General features: G+C 40.8%; 1 protein-coding gene across 2 annotated transcripts in view; it reads left to right on the top strand.

Annotated features, from left to right (window-relative positions):
• Positions 1-22,384, top strand: part of RELN (reelin) — a 293,678-nt gene that overhangs the window by 147,919 nt on the left and 123,375 nt on the right. For both annotated transcript variants that reach the window (XM_074574094.1, XM_074574188.1), the window contains exons 9-10: positions 8,651-8,747; positions 11,522-11,762. In XM_074574094.1, coding sequence (XP_074430195.1) covers positions 8,651-8,747; positions 11,522-11,762 — 338 coding nt within the window. The remainder of the gene's footprint in view (positions 1-8,650; positions 8,748-11,521; positions 11,763-22,384) is intronic.

Raw genomic sequence — 22,384 nt, 5'->3', positions numbered from 1 at the left:
CCTTCAGAACTGCTATGAAAATTCACTCAAGTCTCTCTAGAGAAATAACAAAGTGAAAAATAAGCCCCTTCTGAATTCAGCATGCAAAAGTATTTAATCTTTTTAATCCCTCACTATCTCATTAGCTGAACAGAAAAACTCATGGAAGAAACTGTGGTGCCAAATGATTTGGGCATGTTGAGCCACCTCCTTGACTTTAGTCACCTGCATGGGTGATTTCCTTCAGTCACCCAAATTTCTCCTTCTCCAGTGCCTTCCAGGAAGCACCAGGTTTGCTGTGTGGGCATGGCACATCCATACGGTCGTGTTGATAGCGGTACCAACAGAGAAAAGCCTGGGCAGTTCTGCTGGCCTGGCGGCCACAGGACAGTTAAATGATCTTACATTATGCAAGTGTGGAGCGCTTTTGGGCTGCTGTGAGGTTCTGAAGGATTTCATTGCCAGGAAGCCAGCGAAGAAAATTGTGTTAGAACTCTCTCTGAACTGAGTTTAAATAGTGCATAAAACCAATTTTTAAAATAGGTAATTTAAAGCACTAATGTCCATAAGAAATTAAGATTATGAAATGAAGCTTGACCGTTGCTATATTCAGATCCAGTCCCCTCTAAGCAATGAGAACAGAGCACTGAGTGTGCCTGAACCCCCAGTTTATTTTGTCCTAACTTCTGCTCTTTAAATTTGGGAAAAGCTTGAGAATTTGAAATAATTCAATGCCAAAATTGGTGTCATTCACCATTCTGCACTTCTGCTTACTTCGTTTCCCATTTTCCTCCTGATAAAACAGTATTAAGGTTTTTTGATTCTCCACCCAAATTGTTGTTTGCTATTGCCTGACATGAAACCTACTAGTTTCACCCTCCTGGCAGAGAAATCCTTTGTGCAGAAGCATAGGTAATAAATTACGTCTAATGTGAAAGAATAAGACAGGTAAGTAACATCATCTAGCACGCTTCGCGTAGCGTGTGGAAATGTTAGGTGGTGTCTATTGATTTTGCTGAGTTATACAAGAGGGGCTGCCTAGATAATGCCTAGATTGAAACCAGGGTTTAAAGTTTATCCTGTATTTGAAAGGCATTTTAACGGCCTTGGGGCAAAATGATTTGTGTTGTTTCGGCGAGCCCAAGGTTACGATGAAATACTGTCTCTATTACTTCCATACCAGGGCTCCTCTGCCACTGTTAGGAATTAAAATGTGAGCGTTACAGATTTACTATACGGAGAAAAGCAGAGGAGATAAAGAGAGCCTCAGGATTCAGGGCCAGGGCAGGTGGCCGAGCCACCGCCTCACGGTCGAACACGGGCCATTACAGAATTGGTTGCTGCAAATAATAAATGCTGGATTACAGACTGACTTTCATCTTAATCCTGCTCATGTCATTGTACGGGGATAACACTTTTGTATGATTAAAATTGTCCATTTTTGAATTAACTCAAACAACAAAGCATCTGTAGTTCCCGGGGGGAAGAGAGAAGCCCCCAGCTCAGCAAAACGCTCCTGGGTCTCTCTGCAGCGGGGGAGGGAGGAGGTTTCCATGAAAGCAAAAGCAGATAAAAATAGAAAAGCCCATCAGGAATTGCAGAAAAAAGCTTTTGCCAAACCAATTATTATTTACCCAGATATAAAGTTAGAGGCAGGTATTCAGTTTTACAGGATTTCAGAAAACAGAGAGACCTTAGCTCGGGACTTGGTTTGAGAGAAAAATATTTCCCAGATTTTCTTGGTGCCAGGGAATTACGCTAAAGCGGGCAGGGAAAGGACTTTGAAATCTTTGTATGCAGGTTATCTCCTTTTACAGAGCAGTTCCTGGAACCAATGTGTGCTTCCTACTGCCTTTCTAGAATGGACTGGCTCTAGCGATCTAAATAAAACATTGTTTACCTTCCTGCAGTATTTTCATACCTTTATGAGCACCTTATGGTGCTCATTTTCTTGACTATTGACCTCCACAGCTGACCCAGGCTGCTAAACAGAGTTAAACAAAACATATCTTTCTACTTGTGGATACCTATTACTGTACTACTGAACTACTTTAAGTTTAAGATGATATAATTTACATTTTGCCCAGCTGCGTTGAAAGATCAGCCTCTCACTTAGAGGATCTCCACGTAATCTGACATTAAGCACTTAATGGCAATAATGTTGAAGCATGCGATATGGGTATGGAAGCAGAAAATCCTTACTGAGCCCAGAGCTTACTGCTTGGTCAGACATTCAGGAACCGCTGTAAGAGTATTTCTGGGGAGCTCATGATATTACTGTTTCAGTAGCTGTAATTACTGGGTGTCCGTTACATCCAGATCTTAACATGTTTACTCACTTTGCCTTCAGCGAGGTGCTCTATACAATGTTAGCACACCTAAGAATGTGGTTAAATTTAGAAGCATCATTTAATTATTTATTTGGCAACAAACACATTACCCAAGCACATAACCTGCTGGCTGTATCTCAGAAAGAGACGCTATAAATAGCCGAGCATCTTTACATCCGAATAAATTGGAAACTGGCATAAGGGAAATACAGCTTTCTGCCTGGCTTGTTTTTCTCTCCGTAATATTCTCGGCACAAAAAGCAATATGAATTGTGATCTGATCTTGTTCATTAGAAAAGCACAAATTTGTGGGAGCGCAGGAAGCACATCGTATCTCTGAATATAAATAGACTAAGAGGAGGTTGATCCAGATAAATATTTCCTCAGACTTTACTTCTCATCTAAAGGAAATTAGCTGCATTAATTCATTAAAAAGTATGATTGTGGTTATTGGGAATCCTGGAAGGATGTGGGTGGGAAGGGACCACGGGAGGTCACAGCTCCAGTGCTCCCCCCACGCTCGAATTGGGACCACCCTCTGGGTGAGGACAGCTCGCTCAGGGCCCCGTCCACTTGGGGTTTGACATCTGATTCATTTTTAGGACGAATGAACCAGATGAAGTCTTTCTGGTTAATTTTTGTCAAATGTATTTACTAATTATTCTTCTCATCTTTTGCAGTTTTACAGTGGAGGCTTTTAGCATGCTTGCCAACCCTTTATTTTTATTTAGAGGTAACTACCCAATGTTTCCGAAATGGAGCACCAGCCTAAAGCTGCCGGTGGAACAAAAGTTAGCTGCTCTCTTAAACCTACGGAAAAAAATAGCTGAGACTTTGCACTTCAAAGTTCATAATTCTCCCTAATGCTAGCATAGATATGATTTTTAGCAAAGGCAAACAACATTTGTTTTTGTTTTCTAGTGTCAGGTATTTATTTCATATTGTTTATCAGAACACATACTAGCGTGCAGATAGTCAAAATCCTCTTCTCACAAGGGAGAAAAAAGCAGCCAGCGATAAAAATATTTAATTCTTTCCATGAAAAGGCAGACTACAATTGCAAAATAGAAAGCAGTTCTTAGAAATTTTCATTTGAATGTTTTTTTTACACTTAAAATATGTATTTGTACTCTGAACTTGTTCTGTAAACAAACTTCTAAAAAAGTAGTCTAAAGATCTAAAATGTGCCATAATTAAAAATCACACTTGTAGCTAAATTCAGAGTTGTGGCCTCAAAGAAAAATTAAAATGCTTTTGCAACCTTCTCTTGAGGAAGTTTTCAGAGGCAGAATGGGATGAACGGTGAGTTGCACATTTTTGTACCAGTGCTTCTGGTATAACCAGCACAAAATACTCCATCGTTTAACATAGTTAAAATCGTCTGGTTCTTGATCAGAAGCCAATATAAACATACATCTAAAAAAAATTAGGATCCATGGAGCATTCGTTATACCAAACTGTATGGTTCATTAATTTGGAAAAAACTATTAGCAAGCCAGCCAAATTTGACCACTAGTAATTTATACTATCCAGTTTGGCTTAATTTAGGCGATATCAGCAAATCGTAATCCTTAGCAAACACTAATCTTTATTCATCACATTAACAAAATGAATAAAAGCAATCTTCTAGCATTAGAGGAACGGGATTCTTTTCAGCTCCCTTTTGTTTTTCAGGCCGCAGTCAGGACACAATTCAAACCCTTCTACAGATTTTTTGTGTGAATTTTTCTTGTACGGTTCCACAATAGGCTCATTCTCCTTAAAGCCAGCATTAGATGTCTGGATATTTGCTTATCCACGGAAGCACTTGCAGGAACTATCGAGAGGCTGTCAAGAGGCGGAGGACGTCACAGTCTATAAGGAGCAAAATATTGCTTCCCTTGCAGATGGCACCCAGTTTTATCTCAGCAAAACACCAGCTTAGAATCAGTGTTGTTAAGAAATCTTACAGACCAACAGCCATATGACTCGGGTTTCTGTAAATCTCACACAGTTGGAAGCAAAGCCGTAGTGAGAATTAGTTTTGCCTGTCGTTGTCAGCCTGGATACAAATAACTGAATAGCTGGATACCAATACCTGATATGAACTGCCTTCATAACACCCCTCCCGAAATACTGTGCTCTTAGTACTGCTGTCTACCTGATATTTTAAAAAATTAGGCGCATAAAATATTCACTAGTACTTTAGATGGCGTTGAAGGAAACCAAAATCAGCTTAACGAGACTTACCAAAAAAAAGGGCAAAAGAAGGCATGACCATCTCAGTTGGACATTGCAGGTGTCAGTGCTGGTCAGGTCCTGGTTACAGGTTATCAATCCTCCAAAGCAAGCAGCAAAGCAATCGAGAAGCTACTTTTGTTTCCCTTTTCTATTCTTTTTTGTTTAGATTAGGTGGAATTAACAAAGCAGCAGTCAGGAGCTGCTTAGTATTCCCATGCACTGCCAGTCAAAACCCTCCCCTACTAGTGTCAGTGTCTGGATTCAACTTTGAGCAAAATTTATTTTATTGAAATTTGGCTTGGGGCAAAATCCAAGCATGTAAAGCACAAGACAAATAAATTAATGTTTCGGAATATTCAGTATATGAAAATAGCTGGGTTTTATAACAGAAGCTGCTCATTGTTTTTGGTAACAGATAAAATTGCTGTCTGAGCTTCAAATGTATCATTTAAAATTAAATCCACGAAGGTTGTCTCTCCTTTAGCTTTTTTCCAAAAGTTTACAAAGTCTGCGAACTTCAGCTAGAAGCCTATCAAAAGGAGTAAAATAACTCTAGAGGAGAAAAAGACTTTGTTCCTGAAACCCAAGGACAAGCTTGACTATATGTATGTAGAGAAAAAAATTAGCCTATTCTTACCAAGGCATCGTGTTTGCTGCTTAAGAAAAAACGGGTCGGCTTAAGAAAAAACGGCGTTTTTCTCTAATGCAGTAACTTACTAATTGTAGACTCCTTTATGGTAATCATTGTGCATGTTTTATTACCCATTTTCATGACTAATTCAGAATCCGGGCGTTCTTGATTTAAAACAAGCCTATTCTAATCTCATTCAAAAGGTTTTATGTCATCTTGTACCACTTTTTCTTTGGAGGACGGGAGGGTGTGAAGATTTACAACGTGACATCTTGCCCCTGCTGCTCTGCTCAGAGCTGACGAACTATTTATTACCGTCTCTGGAAGCAGCGTGAAGGACACCTCCCTTCCCCGGCTGAATTTGCCCTCTGTTCCTGCGATGTTGCTGCTTGAATTTTGATCACCTATTTGTTCGTGAAGTCAGAGTATAGCTTTGTTGGTCAAGGTAGAGGCAAATGTCCAAACTGCAGGTTTCTATTTTAAATAATCCTAGTTTAGGATTACTGAATAAGAGTAATATGGAGCAATAGTAGTAGCATTAAGTAATAGTAATATTGAAATTTGAAAGTAATATTGAAAATTACATTGAAAGCCAGTGGCTTTCAATACCATCTCAGTAAACCCTGTCCTGGAGTGCAGTTGTGTGTTCACCTTCCTCCCTTTTCTAGGGAAGAAACTCTTAATATAAGCTAGGATGAATACTGGTTTCATAAAAAAGGCAAACACCGGATCCATGTGTTTCTTTTATATTTAAAAGAGATGGTTCAGACGGCAGAGAATAATACCTGAACCTTGGTGATGATTTTTTTCAAATGGATGAATTTAATTTTGGTTCTTTCCATTGTCAGTTTGAGATTTACAGAATTAGATACTGAAATGATAAATAATCTTGCTATTTTATGATTTTGAGTCAAGAACATTAAAACACATGTGTCGTCACAGCCAGTAATTTGTATATACATTGGCCCTGACTTTCCCTAACTAATTTTAGTCTTAATACAACCTGTCCTAGTTATTAAAATAATAGTAAAACCCAGCACTTGTCTCTCCTCTTTGCATTCTGTCTCCATCACTCTTTCCAGTAACACCAGCGAAACACCACATCTGCCTTGCAAAGCCCTTTTTTGGTGGCTTAATTTCTTTTAAGCAATGAATTTGATCTTCATTGCATAGTTTGAGGGTGTGCAGATTTAACAGACCGTATTTTTCGTATTGATCGTACTGGCAGGGAACACTCATTTCCTACCGTCTTTGCAGCATGGGCAGCAAATATCACCTTCTCCAGTGTTTTTAGCAGCATATTTGGACTTGGCTTTGTTTAAAAGCGCTGTACCAAAAGTAGATTGTAACACTAACTGAAATGGCATGTGTTGTAAAATCTATATTGATGGTTATTTTTTACTGTTTATATTCCTTTAATTTCTGTCTAACAGAAAACTCAGTATGTTGCTGTTTTGCCTCACAGCCTCTGGCCAGCCAAAGCGGTTCAACTGGCTGAAGTTCACTGATTTTTGAACTGAATTCCCTTGAAATAAAACGAATGAGTGTGATTAAGGGTTGTAACTCCTAAATGCCACGGAAGTAGGCACCGACAGCAGATGTCACTCAGTAAAGTAGACTGTCTCAGCAGATGGACAAATTTGAAACGTAAAGGCTTTTCCTGACATCGTTTGGTTTTAATATGATAGAAATAAAATGCCTTGTCAGTAAAATATAACCAGACAGTTGCTTTGTAGTCATTTTGGGTACATGGTTGGTAATTCAAAGTCCTGCTGCCTTTGCAATATTAATTATTCTGTGGCTCATTACAGCAAGAACACGTGTCAGACCAGCTGAAGGTACCACACGCAGCTGGAGGGGCTCAGAAGTGTCTGTTCCTCTATTTACAATCTAACGTTAGCAAAAGATGTAAGAAAGCAACTTTGTGGGCTTTTTCCAGGAAGCTGGTTGATGTATCAGGCAAAATTATAGAGACGGGATTTCATCCCACGTTTTGGGGTGTTTTTCCCCCTGCAGTGACTTGTGGTGGGCATCTCAGGGTAGAAAAGCAGTTCTGTAGAGCTGAGCGCTGCGAACGTGAACGGCCTCAGGGGAGCCGGGGCTGCGAGCAGTGTACTTCATGACATATGTTCCCATTAAAATGTGTGAGCTGTTCTCTTGTACAAGCGGTTAACACCTTTTTAATCAGGCCGTTTATTTCATTACAAAAATAATTACCCCGAGTTGGAAAGTGAGAGTATTTAATGGTCATCAGTTTCCACACCTGGGTGTGTATAGATATATCTATCTCTACATTTATACATAAATAAAAATAGGTACATACACAGTTTTCAGTGTGACTGAACGTATCTGAAGCACGCATAAATGTAACGTACTACTCGTAGCACACACAATGCATACTCCTACCGTGAGCGAAGCTGTGGTACTCACTCAGCAGTACCCTGATGCCTTCAGAGATGCTGTTTAATTGAGAGCTGCTTCCCTTAAATAGGGCAGGTGGCCAACGTCGGCTGCTTTGAATCTCGTGTGTCAAACCTGCTTGTGAAGTAGAAATTTTGATCTTTGGAGCGCAGGTTAGGATTTGTCTGTTCACTAGGTGTTGAACTGTCTGAGATGGAGGAATTATCTGGCGTCTGAGGAAAAAGTCTTTTTAGTGTATTTAATTACCACGCGGGTTGTTTATAATGTTTTCTAGGTTGAATTTTTCCATCTCAGTTCTTGTGATTTTGACTGTCCCCTTTATTAATTGTTAAGCTCATCTTTTGTGACAACACCCAGAAGGCACCCTTTTATAAATCAAAAGTAAATATATTACCCTACCTTGCAGGGGTGCCATAAGGCTTAATTAGTTCATTTTTGTAAAGCGTTCTGAGATTCCCACATCGGCATCAAATGTTTATTATTAATTATAGGCTCTAGTGAGTATATGGGATGATTTCTTAATTTAATGCTCTTCAGGCATCCTTAAAATAACTAATTTTGTAACATCTTTATTCTTTTAAATTCCTATAGCACATTCGCTCTTGGCTCAAGTAATTCTGTATACATTTTCCTATCGCTTACTGTGTTTTTCTGGAATTTTTTTTTTCTATGTAGTAATGTGAAAAAACGTCTTTTACTGTTTTCCCTATGAATTCTGCTATGTGGATTATTCTCTAATAAGAAGGTTTTGTTTAAACATTATACAGTGGGTTTTTTTCCTGCAGTGGGGGTTGTTAAGTAATTTACTTGGCTTCCCTTGGGAAATTTGCAGAGATTACACGGCACTGCTGTGATTTATCATTTCTACTTTATTTCTGACTCATAAAGCATGCATTATTTTGTGTTTACCTTCAGCAACAGATCACAGGAAATTTCATCATCAATCAAAGCGCTTTAAAATGGGGAGAAGTGATGATGTGACAAAGGCACAGTCAGCAACTGTGGTTATTGGAGGATCATTTATTGCTTCATTGTGTCGTAACACTTCTCATTTTATTGCTTTTCCCAGGATCGGGTTCATGTCGCTTTAGTTACTCAGATCCCAGCATCACCGTGTCCTACAGTAAGAACAGTTCTGCAGATTGGACTCAGCTGGAGAAAATTAGGTTTGTTACAGCTTTTTAATCACTTTCATGCTTTCTGGCTGAGCAGCTGGTGTTTAAACTTGGCTCTTTTAAAACTTGTTTTAATTGTTAACTTTTCAGTTCTTACTTGCTTATACACATTAAAAGATGAGGGTGAAATTATGGTCACTAAACTAATTGCAGAACTGCTACTGGGTTTCGTAAATCACAGTTTCATCCATCGATTATGTGGGAGGTAAGGAAAAGAATTACTTTAGAGTTAAAATGCAACCCGAATAACCAGCACATTCAGGTGCCTGAAAAAGCCCAAAATTTTGATGACTTCTGCATTTTAGCACCACTTTTAATGTCAGCAAGAGCCATAATTTATAGTGTTACAAGTTTCTACATTGGTAGGATAAAACATTCAATAAAAATAGTTTATAGTTTGATATGAACACGTGGCTCCTAACACTCTTATAATAACAGGATTATGGTGAATTATGCCTTGTTTTTTAAACAAACTGGTTTACGTGAAAATGCAAAGGATTATGAATGGGATTTTTAAAATCTTTTTTTGTAATATGCACACCTTTAAAAAGAGAATCGGTGTTGGAGATGGGTTTTTCTAAGACAACAAGCCAACATATTATTAAATAATATTGGGAAAGGTATTTTGTGTGTTAGTCTATATACACAGCTAAAGAAGTGCAACTAGGGAAGAAAAGATGCTGTTTATATGTAGCGTCCTCATAGTGTCTCAGTCCACCTTCCTGCATTACCTTAGTGTCTGTACCACGCAGGCAATTTGCTTGAGCCTGTTTTCAGTCCATTGAGACAATTTGCAGCGCAAGAGGCTACTTAATTTCTCATAAGTAAGCAAAACTCTAGCTGCAAGGCGGGGGATTTCAGTATGTCATCTTCCTTGTGGGACTGGGATTACGATTTAATTGGCAAAGGCACGAATTATAAACGATTTTAGCAAAACAAATGGCGCTAATTTTCATCTCAGAAAAATATAAGGCAAGAGTAACTTCAGTGCGGCCACTGGAGCTGCCTGAGAGTAACCACGCAATACCTTCTTTTTTTCTCGCATTGATGGAAAATTATATGCCTCGTCCATACCATCAGTCCGGTTACCCACATAGCTCTGCAAGCCAGGAAACTCAGGGGCTGCAATGGTGCAAACGTAACCCTTTGAAACCCAAATTTTTTGAAGTTATTGCATATACAGTTTGATGTAGGTGGCTTCAGCTCTGACTGCTGGAGGCAGCAGTAGAAAATAGGTCAATAGAGCAAAGTGGTGCAAAGCGGAGAGGATGAATTATGAAAGGATGCTCGTTTCTCCTGTGGTCCCTACGAATTACAGAGTTTATTTGAATGTGCTTCAGCGGCTTTCACTGTGCTACACGCAGCTCCGGGGAACGGTGGGAGAGTGGGGAGAGGTGGGACGGGAGGGAAGGTGTAGTGTCGGTGTGTCAGTGCGTGTTGTGTCAGTGGGATTTCAGCTCAGGACTCCCAGGAGGGAGGGGAAGGATCTTTTGGGGAACGTGGGTGCTGTGTGTGGGCTCAGGGAGAAGCGAGGACAACATCTCAGAGCAGCGTTGCGGTGGAGGGTGACAGACAAAATGTTTAGCAAGTGCAGGGTGATTTGTGGGGGCAGGTTCTGGGTGTGAATACGGGACAAATACAGTTGCTTTTCAACATTTCACTACACTCTACTGTTTTGCTTTACAAAGAGAAGTTCCTCTGTTTTCTGCGATATAAGCAAGTTATTGGTGCCTTTTTTCCCCCTGAAAGTTCTGGATTGTCTCTGACAAACTATTCAGCCTCCAAAGCATCGCTAACAAGGCAGAGGCAAGGCTGAGTAGCTGACATCTTGCAAACCCCAATTTTGGAACTCCTTACAGCCCGAGGTTTGAATGTAGCTAATTCCCTCACTGGGTGATTAGTAAAACAAAAATACTAATTCTCAGCATCCCTTCCTTGCACACAGACCTCGGTCCTTTCATTGCTACTAGCAACGTAAAGACATTCACCTTGGGCTGGAACCTCAGTCCTTTCACAGCTCTGAGGAAGCAGAGCTCAAGGCCCTGATCGTTGCTAATTGCTAATACTAATACTCCTGGTCTGCCTCTCCTCCCCACATCTTCCATTTTCAGCAGCAAGAGAGAGGAAAAATGGGTTCGTTCTTCTGTATTGTTCTTGGAGCAGAACATGGAAAGAAAGACAACTTGACCCTCCCCATCCACAGAATTGTCCTGACGGCAGGGCTGTGGGATTGGAAAGACATGTTTGTCAGAGATAATTCCCAGCTTTTCCCTCCAGCTATTCTGCGCCATCCAGACCTATGAGGGATTGAGGCACCAGAAGTCAGGAGTTTCTTTTGGTGTAAGCTCATGCAAAAATTTTTGGAGACTTTTTTTTTTGTAAAGTGCTTCCTTAACATTTCCTTTTGGCCATACTTGCAAAATACCTGACAATGCCCAGTCACCTAAGGAGCTGTGACCAGCATCGAGCGTGAATGTCACCCTGCTCTTTCTTCCTGCTCTCCGAACACCAGCATTGATCTGTTATTTATTGCTTTATCTTGCACTTTCTTTGAAGCAAGGCTGTCTGTTCGGGCTGTATGAGCACTGCCGGGCACAGGGGGGACTCTGCCTCAGGGCAGGTATTTTCTGATCTCCACAGAAGATTTATCAGCATACAAGGGACATCAGCACAACTGTGTCACAGCTAGTAAATGTGTTAAATGAGGGAAAAGGGTTCCTGGCTGTGGCTTAAACTTGGTCTAATTCCCTATCATTGTTTTTCAGTGCCCCTTCCAATGTCAGCACAATCATCCACATCTTGTACCTTCCCGAAGATGCTAAAGGGGAGAACATCCATTTTCAGTGGAAACAGGATTATGTTCACGCTGGTGATGTGTATGAAGCCTGTTGGGCCTTGGACAACATCCTGATCATAAATGCTGCTCACAGAAAAGTCGTGTTAGAAGATAATCTTGATCCGGTGGATACTGGCAACTGGCTTTTCTTTCCTGGGGCCACAGTTAAGGTCAGTCTGATTGTCTATGGCTTAATGTTATTATTACTCCTGTATGTAGAAGACACTAACATCCAACCAAACTCTGAACACACAATGGTGTTTAGGCCAATTCATCTGCTTCTAGAATTGGGCTCTTTTTTACTTTGTTTTTACCTTTTTTCTGTCCCGTCGGGGCTTTCTAGAACAATGCGACTTCTCTGCCATGACCAAAACCGAATGACAGTTTATACTGTCATGTCAAAGATCATGTAGCAGAAAATGGGAAACAGCTTCCTTTTAGCAAAACAGTGCAATATTTTGAAACAAATTCAAGTCTCTCCATTGGATATTTTGCAATCTACCTGTTTGTTTATCTTGGTGTTGTTCTGCTACCACTACTTGCTTCATCACAACCCATCACAAAAAACTATGGTTTCCCACTTTTTCTGACTGTGAATATGACATTGCTATTGCAGGGTGCATTCAGGTAGTGGCTGCTCCTTAGAAGTCTCTTTTTCATTAAGATCCTGTTTTGATATATGAGATCCAGCAAGATCATACAACCTTGGGCAAAACTCTAAGGAGCCCTACAAGATCTCTGTGCACAAAGTTCCTTCAGATGCAGAGTTGTTCAGCATCTGGAAATCAGTTGGATTCTTGATTTCTATGTTTCCAAGCAGTCAGAAGTTGAACAGCAGACGACTTTTCGTTTCCATCCTATTTTTCATTCACAAAAAGGCACTTTTGATGTCAGGGTTCATTTACGATGCTGGTAATGGTTTTGGCAATTGCACAGGAAACAGATGTCGAATATTGAGGGCAGTAAGAGGTTGGTTATGGCCTCATCCTTTTCCCACAGAACCTGATATGAATGGTCTCAGATTAATCTCTTTAAAAATACATAATCCCACTAACCTACTCACTGTACCTGCATATTGACTTATTTTTACTTCAGTAAGACCATTTAAACTACAATGCCAAAGTTTTCCGATGAGATTTTAGAATCAAATAATGTCCTGCATATTTAATGAAGTAATTTTCTGTAATCAGTTCACATTTGTTGTGTCGTCGGTTTTATCTTTGGATTTTAAAATCCAGTTTACACATGTGTAGGAGTGAAAGCAAAGCAAAGACTGATGTGCCACAGGTGCAGTTACTTCTTCTCAGCCAACCAAGCCTAAACACTGCTCGCTCCTTCTGAAACATGCACAAAGAACATCTAAACTTTAGCAAATAAACCTCTCTTTTTGTTGTTGTTGTTGATTTTTTTGTTGTTATCGGGGTTTGGGTTTTTTCTTTGTTTAGTTAAACTCAGCCAGTTTGTGTCAGCACACAGCTCTGGTTACATGAAAGACAAGGGACCTAAACTGAGAGATCCCTTAGTGCTCCTAGACAGAAATCCTTTACAAGCTCAAACTTTATATGAGATGCCAGTGAGGATCCACCAACCTGCCGTTCCTCCAAGGTCATCTTCTGTTTTAGGGGCAAGTGAAATGTGCATCTGTCTCTTCCCAGATGACATTAGGCTCCGTGTAGCCATTTACACCGGGTTAAGTCAAAGTGTAAGACTCTGGTGTAGCCACACTGTCTTAAGGCTATGTGTGATGCGGGGCTTTTATTCTTCATGGGACCCTGTAGTTATTTCAAACATTTTTAGTGTATCTAAATTGTCATCAGAGCACTCCCATACTCGCATTTCATTTTTAAGGTTTTTGCTCCAGTTTTCCTCAAATTTTCAGAAACCATCTTGCCAAATGTGATTTGAACAGATTTTGCAATGTGAATTTCATGTTAAGTCAAATGTAAAGCTATACATTGTGTCAAGATTTACATCAGATTCAGCATAGACCCTGTCATAACATTATAACACCAATGACAATTTTTTTGACAAAGTTCTTGTGCTTTTCAGGATTGGAACGTTATATAAAACTTTACAAAACTTCTAATATTTTCTTTAAAACCTTTATATAGCTCTAATCTCAGTTCATCACAAGCACACTATTGTGTATAAATAGAAAGAAGAGAATCTTTGTACATTGTGTATTACACCACATTTTAAATGTTACCATACCAGTCACCTCTGTTTCAAGCAGCGTTTCACAGCAGTCAGGTAACTTGGCTGGTATAACGGCAGAATGACGGCAGCCATGGCTGGTACGTCTTCACAGGATTCCCAAATCATTAATGCTCTCAGGCTGCAAGAGTTCATAGAAACTGGGGAAGCTTTTAGGAGTTTTCTCTATCACAGCTGAAGGCATTGTCCTGCCAAATAACATTGGAGAAACCCTGACAACGCTACAGGGATAGCTTGCATCAAAGCTAATTCTGGTTCTCTTTTTCCTACAAGTCCTTTTTCTTCCCAGACATCTAAAACTTGCTAAATAGTCCTGAAGTTTGTTCAGAAAGTTTCTATAGCAATTTTAAATTTTTACGTACGTTTTCACTAAGGGATCAGCAAATTTCTTTGTTATACTGTGTTACCTTTTGTAACTCTCACCTATGTGTTTTTTAAAGAAGTTTCCATACCCAGAGTCTATGACTATGTCAAACTCCATTTCAAGCTGATGAGACCTTTTTTTTGCCATACAAGTTTCAATTCATATCCTCCTGTCCTTTTTCAATTAGCATTTTAGATAAAATGGTGTTAAAAGTCTTTCCTGAAGTTTTTGTTAACTTCTTCACTGGCTTCCTTCAGTATTTTTCCTTATGAGTTTCCTTGACAATGTCAACAGTCACATTTCGAGATGTTATTTGTTGTCTAACTCAATTTTGATTAGTATATACAAAACTGTGGGTCAATTCTTTTCCTAAATTGGGCCATAAATATAAGTAATTTCACAGAATGGTAGGGATTGGAGGGGACCTCTGGGGATCATCTAGTCCAATTAATTGGACCGAGGGAATGAAATATGAAGAAAAACAAAAAGAAACAAGAAAAATGATCTTTATACATTTCTTCAATTTAATGGAGTTATTTTCTGTATTCTCCTTTCTTGCTCACCGCCTTTCACCACCCAGAATGACTGATTTTGCATATTTCTCAGGTGGAAGGGCGGTGTCAATCTGAGATAGCTCATCCAGCTGGCAGTCAGAACTGAAAGAAGAGGGGAAAATACATACTTATTTCTGGTAGAAAAACGAGTAGAAGCAGTCTTTCTCTATGCGTTTACTTTTTCTCTAAGTGTTTACTTCTGGACTGCCCTAGCAGGTGTTGCTCAGATGGTGGAACCTTCTCCTTGGAGGCTTTGTGGCACATCCAGGGTAGTAAATGAAGCAAATGAGGGTACGAACATGAGCCCGTGATTTTGCACACCTTAGTTGTTACAGCACCCCGTTGCTTGGCCTGGGCTTGGGCAGTCTCCCAGGCCTTATCTTCAAGGGATATATCCTCATGGATGGGCCAGGGACTGTTTCCAGTAGGCAGCAGGGATAAAACCGCTCTTCTGGGAGGAGAGCGTTTGCCCAGGTGGGTGCAAACTCTGCTGTGTTATTTGGTGTCAAGGCCAGAGAGTGGTCCCTGGCCTAATCCGGTTACAATTATGATCCTAGCATTTTTGAACTGCCCACCCCACCCATCTCTTCAGCCATCCCAAACCTTTTAAGGGAATTCTCATTAATTACCATTTTGTTGCCTTAGTGCGTTACTCTGTTAGTAAGGCATTAAGATATGGTTTGTTGGTAGTTTAGAATAAATGTTGCTGTTGCTCACATAGTTAGATGTGGTTCAGCAAGTTCTTTCCCAATAGTTGCTCAGTAGGTGGCTTTTAGAATTGCTTGTTATGCCTGGTACACGCTATTGTTGGATGCTTACCAAGTTGAAAAGAAAATATATTTTCTTCTGTAGAGTTTTACTTTGGTAGTACTTGAGGTCTACTAAAATAAATAGCAAACATTACAAATCCAGTTTTCCCGGTAAAACTGTTCAGATTAATAGCTGCTTGGATTAATAAGGTAAAAACACAGCTGAAACAAAGAAAAGTGCTACCATGAAGACTTGTCTGGGTCCTAGATTAGGTTCTGTGATGGATTCAGTCACTGGAGTGGACAGTGCAAGCAGTAATGGTAATTATGCACCGATGTGTCGACTGGTCGCGTTCACAGTTTGTGTGAACACGTGTTCAAACGTGTTCACAGTTTGGTGGAGTTGGACAGTGTGTTCTCAATAAGCACTTGTGGGAATTTGCCTGTGCCCGTCTTGGGAAGTGGTTTCTACTCCTCTCCCAGCCTGCTTGAGCCTGGACCAGGAATTTCATTACGTTGCTTGCTGCGCTCAGGAGTGGTTGCCACTCATTTGAAAGCACATGGCTGGTTGCAGACGCAGCTGGAACTGGCTACTGAAATAGGAAGCAAGCTGAGAGATAAGCCACTGAATTTGTGTGTTTCAGTTCCAAAGAAGACAGCAAAAGACAGGAAAGATGCTGTTAGCAAGGCCAAGCAACCCTTAGGAGATTAATTGGATCCACTGGAACGTATTTATCTGTGTTGGACTGTGTGGAAGGGTGTTGAACAGGATAAATTCCTGACTGCATTTCAATATTTCCAGTGACAACTCTGAGCGTGAGCACGGCCTTGCAACTGAGCGTGGTTAGGACGTTGCACTGGTGGTGGAGATCGCTGAAAGGCATGAAGCAGTGCTGTGCTCTGAGACCTGTTAAAGGTCTGTGGTCCTCAAGACTTCAGAGCTAACTGGGGGAAAAGATGAAATCTTCTTCCTTCAGTGATGCTTCTTGGATCTCTACTCCTATGGAACAGAAAAGCGATCTCATCTTTCACAGGACACTTCATATATCTTGTATATTTGACCAGAAATTGTTGTGTTTTGAGGTACAGCATTTGCCAAGTGTTTTAGTTTTCTCCGATTGCCCCGGTCCAAGATTGGATGTGCAAGCCCAAAAACTGAGGTTGAGAAGGGAGGCAGCTTCAACAGTCTTGTAGTTTATGTTTCTGCAGTGCTTCAATTGCATAGAAATAGCATTGAGACCAAGCCACCTATCTCTGGAATTTTTCCACATGTAGGAAAAAGCAGTACGGATCATTACAGACACTAGAGCGGCGACGCGTTTGGTCATGATGTGTTAACCCAGTGACGCTTTTCACCTTTGAGAAGAGTCAAGTTACAGAATTACTGTCTCACAGCAGTTGCAGCCACTCTTCACTTGGTATCCAGCTGGTCGGCTTAGCTGGTTTGGTCTGCAGGACTCGGGGACTACACCTGGGGTTGTCTACAGGCGAGGATGCAGCCCGCCATAGCATGGCACGGGGGCGAGGGGGGAAGGTCAGCACCAGCCTCACTGAGCAAGTTGGGTACATGATGCATGTTATTCGCTACCATAGACACGACCAATAAATCCTGAAAACGCCCCCGTCCCAATATCCTGATACAGTAAACCCCTTAAGTAACAGCTCGTCACCATTCAGCTCGTTTTAATTTCCCAGAAATGCGTGTCAGCTTAGCAGAAGAGAAAGCTGCATAAAAAGAGAGTGGTCAAAATGAACACTCACACTCAGAAAAATATGCCGAAAATGTATGCCATGTATGCCAAAAATGTGCCATAAAACTCCATGACCTCCCACCACACCCTGAGCACATCAGGGCTGTGCACATCCTAGGTCTGCGAGTCCTTCCTGAACCTGTGCTGTTGTATGTCACTGAGCAGGGAAGACATGCACGCAGGCCTAGGAGTTTGGCAAAAAAAAAAAAAGGCCGATTAACCTATTCCACACCCCCAGCTCCAGAGCAGATTTCCAAATGTCTGAATACTCTGTTAATTAGTAGGAATGGCTTTGGATAGTCTTCTTTGAAAACAAACATTCTGATAGTCCATATATATATCTATCTATCTTTGTCAGGTTTAATTGTTTGTGATGAAATGAACAAGATTTTTTTCCCTTTTTTTGGTTTAAAAAAGGGGTAAGGTACCCATTGTCTTAATTAGATCAAATATATTTGTTTGCAGGAGGAAAGGTGATGCTCTATGTCTGCCAGTGTGAAAATGGCAGACTGAAATTGCTATGACCTTATATTGGATAAAGTTATGCAGATATAGGTGCTTCTGATGAGAGTCTTTTGTTTTTGAATAAGATACAGCAAGGCAGTATTTGGTCTGTGGGCCAAACCCAGCCTTCTAGCCAGCTGCTTTGCCTTGCAGGAGCCCTTATCCACCACATCTTCCTGGGAAGAGGCGAGCAGGCTTCCTGCTGCACCTCATCTGAGAGCCATTCCTGCTTCTCTGTGGGTGGAAGGAGGAGTGTGAGAGGGGAGGAGAGGTGAAGAAAGCAGAGCAGGGTGCACAAAACCTGTCGACCGGCTCCCTTTAGTGAGAGTGCGGGCACTCTGAGCTGTGTCCATGAGGAGGCATCTGTACATCCATAGGATGCGTATATCCATGGATCTGGCCCATCCATAGACTTGCTCTTGCCTTTTTTTTTTTTTTTTTGTTAACAATCACACTGTTAATTAAAATAATAATACTTAGATACAGTGTCTAGGGGGTCATTGGAACTGATAGGTGGTTTGCTGCGGTGCTGTGAGTTGTTTGGGCAGCTGAGAATCGCTGTCGGGCAGCGATGCTGAACCTGCACCTTTCTCCATGCCAGTTCCCCGTGGCTCGGAAGTGTGGCGGGGGGTGGCAGGGAGCCAGCGTTAGCTCTGAGCTGGCGTCAAAGCACCAGGGGTCTTTCCTGCCTCCTAGAAGGAAAGAATTTGGTCTTTGCAGGTCACTGTGAGATGCACATTAATAAAAACAACATGAATTGACCCATTAGATGCCAAAGACTAGAAATGACTTTGGTTGACTCTTTCTCACTTTAATTTTACAGTGGCGTAAATACGTATCATTACTTTCAGAAGAACAGATGAAATTTAATCATGCTCACTGCAGAGTGCTAGAAACATCAATAGTTCCCAATAACATAGAGGAATAGTTCAGTTCATGCCAGTTAAATGACTCACTAAGGAAATCAGTCATCGCCAGAATGACCGGTGTTGTACAAACATCATGAAATGTCCTAGAAAATTAGGAACCATATAAATCATATGAATCCCTCGTAAACAATCAAAGTGTTTTGAGCACTAGCCTTTGAATAAGAGTCTATAATCAGAAATGATGAGTGAAAACACACTTTATAAGCTGTTTGTTACAATGTCATGGGACAAGTTTCATCCCGTTGTTTTGGAAAGGGAAGGTGCACTATAACCCTCCGTGCACCTGGCCTGTTTGCGCAGCCAAGGTTTTCATTCTGTAACCTATATTAAATGATGTAAAAATGTAGCGTGTGGGAAAGATTAAAACCCTGTTTATCTTGTGGGAAAGTGTTCCAATCACATTGTGGTTTCTTCTTTGGTTAAAGAAGGGACTTCAGGCCAGAAGCGTTAGTAACCAAATCCACAGAATTTAGAATTTAGCATCTGCCCTAAATTCTGTCATCGTACCTTTGCTGGATAAGACGTTGCATACAGAGTACAATTTTATCAAGAGTGAATCTATCCTTCTACCTGCTATCATGTCAACATCTAAAAATTTTGAAAACCTGCATGACTCATTCCCAGAAAGACACAATATCTAATTTATGGCTCCATTGACAATGCTGCTTTAATTAATTTTCTTCATCTTTTTTCTTGTTCCTCTGCTTCTCGTATCTCATCTGTTTGCATTGCCTAGATTTTAATTAAAAAAAACCTCTCCTCTCTAAGGAGCAATCTGAAGTGGCAAAAATAATCACTTAAAATATTACAGTCATTAAAAAATTGGCTGCGGTCAAAGCCATGCATTTTCAATTTGCCGACAAACGATATTTTCGTTTCCTTTTAAAGTGCGTTTTGTATTTGAATAGCATTCACCAGCCAGCCTGGCTATGAGAGATGCTCCTCCAGCTGGGTGGGCTGCGTGACAACTCCTTAATGGGGGAAATTGATGGCCCTCTGCTCGTGTAGAGGTGAAGGCATACTGGGCAGATTTCTTTCCATCTGCTGTCAGCCCTTTGCAAGCTGGCACTGCCCAAATGCCCAACACATTCATTCCAATGCAAGAAATGTCGCCAAAAAATAAATTGTGAGGCTACAGCTGTCTGAAAGAATCATCGGGGCCATTAGGCCCAGGAGAGATAATATGAAGAGGTGCATCAGTGTTCATCTCTGATAAAAACCTAATTAAATGACGGTAAAGATGACTGCGGATACTTTAAAGGCACAGAGGTGAACAACATTTTCATGGGAGTGTGGGGATGAGCCTCGGGAAGATGATATGCAGCACCTCAGCCAAAAATCTGTTACACTGAGGAATTTCACACTAGTGTTTTCTGTTGATGCTTCTCCGAATGGCACAGTTGTATCATTTAGTTGCCCTCTGTTCTGCTCTCCAAGTAAAGAAATCCCATACTGTAAAGCCAAGAGGTATTTATTGATTCACAAGTTTGACTTGAACAACTGGGACAGAAGCTGGTTTGGATGAACTTCAGTGTTTCTGTTTACATTCCCAATTTTTGTCTTTTGAGCTTCTAAAAATCTTCACGGCTGTGTTCTTAGCTGCAACTGTGACAGGCTGATCTGGTTGATGCTTGTGCTACTTCACATGGCAGGGTGAACAGGAGACCTCCAGAGGTCCCTCCCAGCCAATGGGTCATGCTGAGGGTAACAGATGTCTCTTTGCGTGGTGCTCTCATGCAAGTCTTTAAAAATGCAGAGATTGTTCAGGCATGCTACATGATGTAGGATCCCAGATCTTACTTGGGGCCCTTAAACCGTTTAGATGCCATAGAAAGTTGGTCAGTATTTATTTATGAAAACATAAACAAGTCCAGTTGGAAAGTACCTGCTTCACCAAATCTGATTTCCCTGCTTTTGCTGGCCAATGGTTTTGAGCAGTCCTAATTGAAACCCTTCTGCATCTCAGACGGTCAAGAGGATTTCCCAAAAGCACCTACTGGAAAAAGGTGAAAGCTGTAGGTAGAAAATATAACATGTAAGGAGTATAGAGTAGGATAAAGAGGGTGACAGACTCTTGATGAAAGTTTGATTGATTTTGAGACCACGCACTACTCTCTCCCATAGTCTGTGTCCTCAAATTATTAGCTAATGCCCTCATAATGTACAACAGAAAGCTCACCTGAATTAATAAGACTTGCTGGCTTTCATAAACAACTTGGCTAAGAACTGTACTCATAGACTAGAAATATTCATAGACTAGAAATACGCGTAGACTAGAAATACTCTTAGATAACAGCAATTTTAGGATGAAAATGTATTTTTTGTAGTAGTGGTACCATTGTGGCATCAGAGCCCTGAGCAAGGAACGTACCACTGCTGCCTCTTCAGGCACAAACGGAAAAGAGCCTGTGTCCCAGGAAATTGCAATCCATTTATAAAACCAGAGATAAGCTGGCGCTGGGGAGATGCAAGAGTGAAAGGAAATATTGCAAGAGGGGAGAGTGCTCATCCTGGTAAGCAGTGCATTCTTCAGTGTAATCAAATGCAAAGCTTGTTGAGGAAAACGTTAAGTGTCTGAAGGACTTCATCTTGTGGGGAATTTGCCAAACATGGTGGGCAGAATGGGCAAGGGCACGCAAATTTGTCATCCCACCAGGAGAAGTAGTGGGAAATATCCGCAGTCAAGGAAAAGTGAGCCAGGAGATGGTGCATGGAGGGGGATGGTGGAGGCAGGTGAGGATGAGCCATGCAGGACCTTGAAAGTAGGGGAAAAACAGTGATACCATAACTATCCAGTAGACAAACTTTAGAAACACAGAAAATTCTTAGTGAAGATTAGACTGAAAGCAAATCCAAGCACGCTGAGATATGGGAATGCGTCCAGCCAATTTTCATTTTGCCCTATTCATGCAAAGCAATAGCTTAACAATTGCAGCTAGTGAATAATAGTATTGGTAGTGCCAGATTAAATTAAACTGTTTTATTTTCCCTTGGGATGACCACAGTCCCTGAACAGAACTTGGCCTCTTTCCGTTTGGCAACAGGCGGGGGTTGTTTATTTAGGAATACAACAGTTTACTTATGGCAGGCTGATGGTCCCACTCCAGTTGCAGACAATGGGAAGTAGCTGCTGTTGTGAAGTGGCTCCATTCAAGTGCCTGCAAGTGTCCTGCGTTCTATTATGTAGGTGATTTGGGAGAAAACTTTGTTTAGTGAAGGTTATCAGATTTGTCAAAGGATTTATTCCCCAAATTAATTTTTTCTCACAAATTAGTTAACTTTTCAATGTTGTAATTTGTGCAAGGACACACTAAACGTTCCCCGTGCTTTTAATTGCCTTTAAATAAAATTAAATTCTGCTCTAGTTCTGGACCTAAAGCTGATGCTTCCATGGTAACAAGGAGAAATATCCTACAAGTCGCTGTCGTTTGGCCTTTCTGATTATAAAATTTGCTCAGCAAGATAATTTGTTCTTATCTTATAAATCGTTTAAATAAAAAATGAAACAGAGAACAAATTGAATCTTAAATTTGTAAAAGAGACAACTCTATATCTACATAGAGAGATCTGCAGTATCTCCGGTTTAGGGACAACGTAATCCAGTTGGTTTCAAAAGGCAGTACCTGTTCATTCCAGATTTTTTATCACTTTAGAATGACAAAAAAAAAGACCTGTAGAATTCAGTCCTTGAGTGCTGGAAGCATATAGACTACCACTGCAAGCGTAA

Source organism: Larus michahellis, chromosome 1 (assembly GCF_964199755.1).
Source record: "Larus michahellis chromosome 1, bLarMic1.1, whole genome shotgun sequence".
NCBI classification, from domain to species: domain Eukaryota; kingdom Metazoa; phylum Chordata; class Aves; order Charadriiformes; family Laridae; genus Larus; species Larus michahellis.
Note: the sequence above shows the minus strand (reverse complement) of the source record. Positions and strands in the feature narration are given on the sequence as shown.